The sequence below is a fragment of the Austrofundulus limnaeus genome, unplaced genomic scaffold (assembly GCF_001266775.1).
Source record: "Austrofundulus limnaeus strain Quisiro unplaced genomic scaffold, Austrofundulus_limnaeus-1.0 Scaffold208, whole genome shotgun sequence".
NCBI classification, from domain to species: Eukaryota; Metazoa; Chordata; class Actinopteri; order Cyprinodontiformes; family Rivulidae; genus Austrofundulus; species Austrofundulus limnaeus.
Genome location: NW_013952610.1, coordinates 501,868 through 511,178, shown reverse-complemented (window position 1 = coordinate 511,178; position 9,311 = coordinate 501,868). Strand labels below are relative to the sequence as shown.

The 9,311-nt window shown below is 41.1% G+C and overlaps 2 protein-coding genes across 2 annotated transcripts in view; one reads left to right on the top strand and one right to left on the bottom strand.

Moving 5' to 3' along the window:
* Positions 1-37: 37 nt before the first annotated feature.
* cct7 (chaperonin containing TCP1, subunit 7 (eta)) lies at positions 38-6,243 on the bottom strand. The gene is made up of 11 exons (XM_014019058.1): positions 6,160-6,243; positions 5,973-6,042; positions 5,784-5,890; positions 5,509-5,687; positions 5,258-5,429; positions 5,011-5,175; positions 3,417-3,605; positions 3,213-3,310; positions 2,943-3,075; positions 773-979; positions 38-687 (listed from the first exon to the last, which is right to left on the bottom strand). The coding sequence occupies exons 2-11, from the start codon at positions 5,998-6,000 to the stop codon at positions 457-459; spliced, it is 1,509 nt and encodes a 502-aa protein (XP_013874512.1). The 5' UTR covers positions 6,001-6,042; positions 6,160-6,243; the 3' UTR covers positions 38-456.
* A 1,594-nt stretch (positions 6,244-7,837) lies between these two features.
* Positions 7,838-9,311, top strand: part of krcp (kelch repeat-containing protein) — a gene marked incomplete in the record, with an annotated part of 13,553 nt that continues 12,079 nt past the window's right edge. Inside the window, 2 exon segments of the mRNA XM_014019056.1 lie at positions 7,838-8,035; positions 8,196-8,357. Coding sequence (XP_013874510.1) covers positions 7,974-8,035; positions 8,196-8,357 — 224 coding nt within the window.

Sequence of the window (9,311 nt, the reverse complement as noted above, 5' to 3'; positions counted from 1 at the left end):
CGCGCTCTGAACAAAACGCCAGCAGGAGAAAGAGTCGTTGTGATTTCAGCTGTGAGTTTATTGAGGAGATTGGTCCAATAAATAACTTCACACAGAACTGCTCGACATCCTTTCAGTGCTTCTTTTTCAACATGAAACAGCAGTTTGCCTCCAAATAAAACCCGTTAAAGAGGTTTCTGACTGGAGCTGCTGCTTTTACACCACGTTTAACTCAGGTGACGACAGGAGGGGAGAGGCTTGAAATGCTTCTAAACTGCGAGTGAAAAAAACAAACAAAAGTCCACAGAATCTGGGTTGTAACTGCTAAACTCCGCCCCCTTCCTCCCAGCTGTTTGCAGCGAGTGCAGCTGGTCAGGACGCCTCGTTTTAAGCACAGTGTAAATCCAAACGTAGATAAAAATGTGAATTCTTTGATACCTGTGTTTGGATTGTGTTACCGTTTTAAAACGAGGGGTCTTAGTGGGCGTGTGGTCTCCCCCGGCCCCTCCCTCTGCCGGCGCCGCCCGGAGGTCCGTCCACGCTGCTGCGGGGGTTCTTGATCGTCTCGTCCACCGACAGGATGAGGCAGGCCGCCTCCGACGCTGCCGTCAGGGCATTGATCCTCACGATGGACGGCTCCCAGACGCAGGCCACGAAGTTGTCGGCGATGTCCTCGCTGTTGATGTCCACGCCGTACCAGGTGCCGCCCTGCGAGACGACAGGAGCAACACGGGGAGTCAGCAGTGATGGCGAGGTGCTGGGAGGAGCTAAAGACAGGGGTCCTGTTTTCTACCTGGGCGTGTTTGGCACGCAGCTTGTTGAGGATGTTGGTGGCGTCGAAGCCGGCGTTGTCACACAGCTGTCGGGGGATGACCTCCAGGGCCTTGGCGTACGCTCCGATCAGCAGCTGCTGCTTCCCAGGGATGGTCCTGGAGTAATCCCGCAGGTACTTAGAAAGCTCCATCTCTATGGCCCCGCCTCCTGCTACGATGGAGTCGTTCTGTAATGAAGTGAATCCAGTTAGTGTCGACATTTGATGATCGGATGCGACGGGGGGGACAAAAAATATAAATAAAATAAAATACATAAATAAATTTAAAAAACACAATGTAGTCAGTCTCATCCTTCTCTTGAGGTGAAGAAGTATAAAACCCGTGACCTTCATTCTGAGCAAGACCCAAAATTATTTGTCAAACCGTAAAAAAATCTACAGGAAGAAAAATTTTTTAAAAATCAGGAAAACTGAATGAAGTTTGGTGGTGATGGAGAGACAGAGAGAAAGTAATTAAACTTTTATACTTTGAGATATTTAGCTTTTTCTTACATGTATTTTCCCCAATAAAAATAAACTAAGTTGTTTTTAACACGCAAAACATTTAAAAAATATTCATAAATCTTTACTGTACTTTTACCTTTTGTTCTGGTTCTGCTTTTTTTAAACTTTGTGCTAATTTCAGTTTCCTTCAGCTTCATTTTTACTGATTTTATTTTTTCTTTCCTTTCTTTTTTGCCAGCATTCTTATCTTTTCAGCTATTTTTCTAATTTGAACTTTTTTTATGCTCGTTACACCAGTTTTCTGCTATCTAAAGCTGTTTTTAAGCTATTTTTAGCTAATTTAAGCTTTTTTCCACAGCAAAATTCACCTTTTTTAAATAAGTTAAATTCACCTTTTTTTTTAAATAATTTCAGCTTCTTACTGCTTATTCAGCAAAAATACTTTCTTTATAAATTTCAAATTGTTTCTTTATTAATTTCAGCTTTCTTTGGCTTCTATTTTACTGATTTTAGTTTTTTCCTCTTTTTTTGCTCGCATTCTTACCTTTTCTGCTTTTCTTTTGCTAATATCAACTGTTTTATGCGCGTTTTAGCTGATTTCTGATCATTTTAGCTGTTTTTAAGCAACTTTTTAGCTAATTTGAACCCCCCAAGCAAAATTAGCTTTTTTGTAATAATTTCAGCTTTTTACAGCTTAAAGGGCTCGACACACAGGAGGCGACGTCGCTCGCTCTCCATTCATTTCCTATGGAGCCTGTGCGGTGAGGCGACAATCGCTTGCCCTCCTCCAGCCAAACGACCGGCGAAAATAGTGCATGTGAAATTTCACGCTCGTGCACACGCAAGCTTGCGACGCGACATATGAAAGTTGAAAAATGTTCAACTTTTGTCGCTGTCGCTTAGCGTACAACCAATCAGCGAGGGTTTCATTGACTGACCAATGAGAGGAGAGTATGCTACACACTGCAGTTAGCTAACACTTTCACCAAGTGATTACTAAAAAGCTTTGTGGGAATTTATTGGCACCAGGGTGAAGTTTATGGTAAGTTTAGCCACATAAAACTGTATCTTGATGTGTTTGTTTTTCAATATCATTAGCATCGCAAGATTTGTTTAGTTTACACGTCCGTAATGCACACCCGCCTTCAGAGTCAAGAACCAATCAAATTTTGTGAAGACAAGGGACCTGAGAGCGCGATTCGCAACGTTGCGATCGCTATCGCGTCCCGTGTGTCGGGTTTCACCCTGGCTGCGATGACAGCCGTTAATCGCTGTAGTTTGTCGCTGCCCGTGTGTCGAGCCCTTAATTCAGCAAATATGCTCTGCTTCTTTGTGCTAATTTCAACTATTTCAGCTACTTTTTAAGCTATTTTTAGGCTAGCTTTATGTTTTTAGTTATTCAGCATAAATCTCAGCATTAAACATTCAAACTGTACTTAAACAAGAAATTAAATTATTTCTGGTTTTCAGTAAAAAAAAAATCTACTTGGATTTTTTATGATTTTAGCTCTGCTGTGTTGATTCAGTAGATCAAAACTAAAAAGTAACTTCACTCATCATGGCAGATTAAACCATTTTTAAAGGTGAAATATGAACCTAAATAGTCCAGAAACATCCCGTTTCTCCCTGGACTCCAGCAGGTTGAACTCCTCCACAGGTACAGGTGAAGCTTAAAGGCGGGACAAACCTTGATGGCTCTGCGGACGATCATGATGGCATCGTGCAGCGATCGCTCTGTCTCTTCAGTGAACTGCTCGGCTCCGCCCCTCAGGATGATGGTGCACGTCTTGGACTTGGGGCAGCCCTTGAAGAAGTTGTACCTACGAGACGAAACAAGACGGTAGCCTCATCCGAACAGTTATATTTACATTTTCTTCAGGAGGTGAAGCTTTTATTGGTCAACATGTTTGATGAAGAGGAGAAAATGTCTGGATCTTTGAGTTAAAGCGTCTCTTACCTCTCGCCTCCAACCTGGACCTCCTCGAACAGTTCACACTGTCCCAGAACATCATCAGTCAGAGCTCCTACAGAGGTCTGGATGGAGCCTCCACAGGCCTGAAGGTCATAATCAACACCAACCATCACGAGTTTCATTCACTCCCAACAAACGTCATTATTTAGAGCTTAGATCGACGGTTCATCCTGTTTGTTCTCCTCTTACCATCATTGTCCTCTTCAGGTCCTCCTCCTGCACCCGGCCCGCACAGAACAGGTCTCTGTCGGCGAAGTACTGGGTGGCCACGTCCCCAATGGGCAACTTGGACAAAACCACTTTGGCTCCGGACTGATAGATCTTCTCCAGCTTGTCGTACAGGATGTTCCATTCTGCATCTACGATGGCCTGGTAGTCCTGAGGGAAAAGGTCAGATGAGTTCATTAGGCCTGAAACGATTCCTCAAATAATTCGATTAATTCGATAATGAAAAATCCTCGAGGCAAATTATCTGCCTCCAAGCTTTGTAAAAAATAAACACTGCTATAATCAGTGCGCTTTCGTCCAGCCGGTTTGTTATTTGTGTTAAACAATGCTACGACGTGAGCGCTTCCGCTAACAGTTATACTGTTGACACGTGTTGCTCTATATTTAGCTTTAGAAGAAGATGAAGAGCGCTGAAACCAAGCGCTCAGAAAACAACAAATTATAAAAAGCATGGGAACATTTAAAACTAAACAGAAAAGACAACAGCGCACATCCTCGTTGTTTCTGCACCAGAACAAAAACGCTGCTCCATGTACCGAATGCATCCAGAGTTAACAACAGATATCGTTCATGTTCCCTTTGCAAAATACGGCTACCTAAATCTATGATAATCTGTCATGTTAAAGATGAACAAGCAGGGGCTATATTTAAGCTAACGTTATTTGTGCTGACCAATCATGGTGACCTGGCAGGGTTTTATTAAACAGTGTGTAAGTTGTGTGATTAAAAACAAGACTTACTGTAAGTTTGTCAGATACAAACAAAAGCAGAGCAACAGATTGACAGCTGGAGCTGAAACACGTTTATTTGTTGATATATTTTTTTTATCTTAGTTTAAATGACATACTTGGAGTAAATGTTTCGACTTTAAAAGTATTTATATAAGACAGTTGGATTTTTTTTAATTATTTGCTGCTGCTTTTTATGATTTTTGCCTTCATTACTACTGTCATATTTATGTGTAGCTAAGCAGTCAAGACTAAATCTTTAAAGGGGAGCCCTGCACCAACCTAATAAGTCTTAAAAATATGTGAATTTTTTGTTACAATTAACAAGTGAACTCTACAAAACTCAACTGCAACACCCAAAAGTTTATATTACACATTTTACTTATTAAATTTCTAACAAAATAATAATAATAATAATAATATTAATAATCAGTTTTAAAATCCATAACAATAAATTTACAGCATTTAGATTTTTCTGTGATGGTTAAAAATGATTCATTGACAGAGTGTTTTTTAATTAAAGCCTCCTCAAACCTTATATACACAAATACAAACAAATGGAGTTTAAAATGCATTAATTAATACAACTGGTGTAATTTTACCTTGATTGCAGCAGGGTCATCAGCAGGTGTATACTGTATTACCCCTTTACAATATTAAATAATTGTATTACTCATAAAATAAGCTTAAATAATTACTGCAGAACATGACTTTTTATATTTAATTACTCGATTAATCGTCTGAATCATCAATAGATTAATCGATTACTAAAATACTGGTTAGCTGCAGCCCTAGAGTTAATACAGTTGATTTAAAGTTCATCATACCTCCACTGATTTCACACGAACTTCTGCGTTGTCCTTCTCTGCCTTCAGCTCCAGCTCCACATTCAGCAAGGCGATCTTGGGGTTCTCGTAGCGTTTGGGCTGCATCTCGAAGCCGGCGTAGGAGAAGGTCTTCTTGAAGGCAACCCCAGCGATCAGCTGAGAATCCTGAGAGGAGAAAACGCTAAATAATAAGTATGAGTAATAACATGTCTGCATTAGCAGCATTCTCTCTGAACGAGACACCCACCTCGAGGGCTCCTCCCTGAACCTTCTTGATGCCGATCATCTTCAGAGACATCAGCTCGTCCAGAGACATGACGGCGTCCACCACCATCTTGGAGAAGAAACCCTTCTGCCCGGCGATCAGCTTGGAGTTCATAGCCGTGGCGGCGCACTTCTCCAGCAGCTGCCTCTGCTCTCTGAGGAGGCAGGAACAACGTTTACCGCCCAGCCGGACGCGAGAGAAGCAGATCTCGCCATCGCGGCGGATAAACTCACTGTTTGTCGTCTTTCCTCACGGAGACGGCGATTTCCTTGATCTTGCTGACGGCGAGGTTGGTGGCGGTGCGGAACGCTCTGATGATGGTCTGAGGGTGGAGCCCCTCCTCCACGTACGGCTTCAGCTGCTTCAGGAACTCTGCGGACAGGAGGGTGACGGACGTGGTGCCGTCTCCGACCTGAGGATCCGCAGGAAAACAAAACAAAAACAAAATCGTTTTGAGACGCTGCACGGATTCACAAACAGCCACGCTGCTGACGGACACGCGGCTCACCTCGGCGTCCTGGGAGCGAGCGATGTCCACCAGAGTCTTGGCTGCGGGGTGGACCACGTCCAGCAGTTTCAGGATGGTGGCGCCGTCGTTAGAGATGGTCGCCTTCCCTGGAAACAGCCGACATCGACACGCTGTAAATAACTCCAGCTCTACGTTCTGAATGCAGTTTTAACATCGGCCTCTCCTCACCTCTGCTGTCCACCATCAGCTTGTCCATCCCCCGGGGTCCCAGGGTGGTCCGGACAGCCTCAGCAATCACCTGCAGAGAACGTAACAGGACCATTCAGCGCTTTTAAAACATTTTCTTTCCTTTGTTCTTCCAGCTCAGAAACAGAAAAATGACGTTTTGTCACAGAAAGACAAAGTGAGGACAGACCTGGCAGGCATTGATGTTGCTGACGAGCTGGGGGATGCCCTGAGACGTGTCTGTCCCCTCCTTCAGCAGGATAACCGGTGTGGGCTGCAGGATGAGAAGAAAATCAAATAAAGTTCACTAAAACCCAGGCCAGGAACAGGTACACATCACCTGCCGTTTACAACGCAGTACGCATGTAGCTACCTCAGATTTTAGCTCAATATCTTAAAAAAATGAATCAAAATTAAGTCTAGGACTAAATAAATAAAATAGTTTTTGCAAACAATTGTTTAAATACAGGAATAACTTGCTTTAAAGGGGAAAATCTGATCAAGACTATTACTTCATATTTATACAAACATTTAAATAAAGTAAAACACATGTAATACACAATTAATGGTTGTAAACTTCTTTTACCACAATCCAATTTAGTTTAAATATTAAAACATGCAGCTGTGCAGACTATCCTGCTCAGATTAATTTAGATTAGACATAAAAATCAATGCTTAGCTCATTTAATAACACACAAAAAAACAGTATTGCACAGTATCTTTTCAAAATAAAACATTTGTAGCCATTATTAGTGATAATATTTATACTTAATCATCATCAGGCATGCAGCTGAGACAGTGGCACTGTAAATACCCGGATGTCTTCACTTCAACCTGTACATTTACATTTTGATTTAAACTGACCTGAAATTAGCTAAACCTGAGCAGGCTAATAAGAGGAAACGTATACACACACACACAAACCTATGAACAAAGATGTTTAGACTATTAAAAAAAAACCTAAAATATAAGCTTAAAACTCTTAAAGTGGACGCCTAAAATTTGTCTGTTTATATTATTTATATCCCGCTACATTCATGTCACCGTCTTCCTCCTCATACGCCCATTGATAACAAAATGCTAACAGTGTTTAGCTAACAAAACTATATTGTTTTAATACATTTATTCAAAAATAACAGCTTTTCAACGCAGCCAACAGCCCGTTTTATCCATGAAGAATAATTCCGGTGCTAATCCCGGCCGATAAACTGAAGGATGGAGACGGATTATGGACTGATTTCGGAACGTGAACGCTAACTCACTCACCATCATCTTTGCAGTTCTTTCGAGAAGGTTTCAGCCGGTGTTTTATCCCAGAATGCTTTGCGACAGCTGCGCTTCTTCAGTGTGCATTCAAGAACAAACTGTCGTATTTAGTGAACGATTTCAAATGTTTGTTTAACGCAAATGTAAGGTTTTGTGCAACAAATGAAATAATGTGGAAAAATAATAATTACTCATATATTCTTATTACCGAATTAAAAAGTATTGTAAAAAATATTTTTATTACTTTGATTCAATAAACGTAGAAAAAAACGCCTTTTTTGCTTCATATATCTTTAAAACATTTTATTCGTGAATACTTTTTTTGGTAAGATTTTCTAATTTGTGCGCAACTAAACATTACATGTTAATTAGATCCGCAGATGTCAAAGTTTACAAGGTAAAATGTGAAATTATCTTTAAATTGAACAAAATACATTGTGCTCTTGAATGCCGCTTTCAGAGCAACAGAGGCCAAGCTGGAGAGCGCTTGATATGTGTAACGGTGTGTACAGCAAGGGCGGAGCTCTTTATTCTTATGCGCCAAATGTGCACCTCATCTTCGAAAGACACGCTGAACGGTAAAACGCGCGCGCACTCTTTCACCCAGAACTCGCGCGTAGTTAGAAACCGTACACACAGCAGTGGCGGGAGTTGGCTGTTGTGAACTTGTTTTAACGCTTTAAATCGTGTTAAAATAAGTCTGTATACGTGAAAAGACTTTAGGAGGAAAACGTAAAGATGGAAGAGTTCGGTGTTTATGCTGTTTTCGATATAAACGGTCCGCCTCAAAGGCTGCTGAGGTAAGTTTGGAACAAATGATGTCGCTTTTTTTCCTCAAACGCGCCATATTTACTGGTAATATTCTATAAAACACGTGCCATTGAATATCATCGTATATGGTGCTGTTTTCTTGCATGACAAATCGCTCGTGTTCTAATGTTTGGCCTGTTTTCTGTTTAGCTCGGACGGGTCGTGCAGAGTGTCTGTTGCTGTTCCCGCCTCTGTCCGGCAGGTGGTGCTGTTCAGCAGCGGACCGTGGGGGGACAGGATCTGCGTCTGCGCAGAGCTGAATGATGCTGATCGGATCCCCATCACTATTGGAAAACTGACTCCTTATAACAAGTATGACTCCCTCGATTCAAGGAAAACAACTGTCTCTTTTGAATTTTACTTTTTAAATATATGTAAAAGCATCATGTAGCGCTGGGCATATTTTAGTGAAACTCTCAGGAAGTAATTAAATAAATGTCGAGTAGTGTGAATACTTCACAGCTTTCATAGGTCATCTTTTCTTCCGTACATTTTAACTCGTTCCACAATTTTTGTGCTATTTCAACGATTCGTATATCAAAACGTTCAGCTCATTTATGGCAATCCTGTTATGACTTTTGGTATTTCAGCTATTTTTACTTTTTCAGCTATTTCACCTTTTTAGCCACTTTTTGCCATTGAAAATGAATGGATCTGTTTTCAACATGCTTAAAATCCTTTAAAATGTGTCTTTACAGAACCTTACACATTTTGTTCTTGTTCTGCTCATTTTAGGCACCATGTGCTAATTCTAGCCACTTCTTTGCTAAATTTAGCTTTTTTTCTGCTATCATTTTGCTATTCTTCTCCTAATTTCTACTTTTTGTGTTTCTTTCTGCTAATTTGAGCTATTTGTTTCTCACAGTTGCTTTCTCTGTTTACAGCAATTTTAGCTTTTTTCTACTATTTCAGCTGTATTTTTGCTTTTTTTTCTGCAAAGTTAAGCTTTTTCCCCCTCTTTCAGCTTTTTTAAATAAAAAAATTGTTGCAAACCTGTACATGAAGGAAGTGGAAAAGAGAGCCTTGATGTCCTTTTCAGGGGTGCCACCGAGCCATTGGTTCAGATATGTTGACGACACCTGGGTTAAAATTAAAGCCCAGGAAGTCCAACATTTCACTGATCACATCAACTCGGTGGATGAATATATTAAGTTCACACGAGTGGACGTAAAAAAAAAATGGCAGGTTGGCGTTCCTGGATTGCGATGTCTCGGTTTCGGATGGAGGACGGTTGGAAACTGGCGTGTATTGTAAGCCCACCCACAC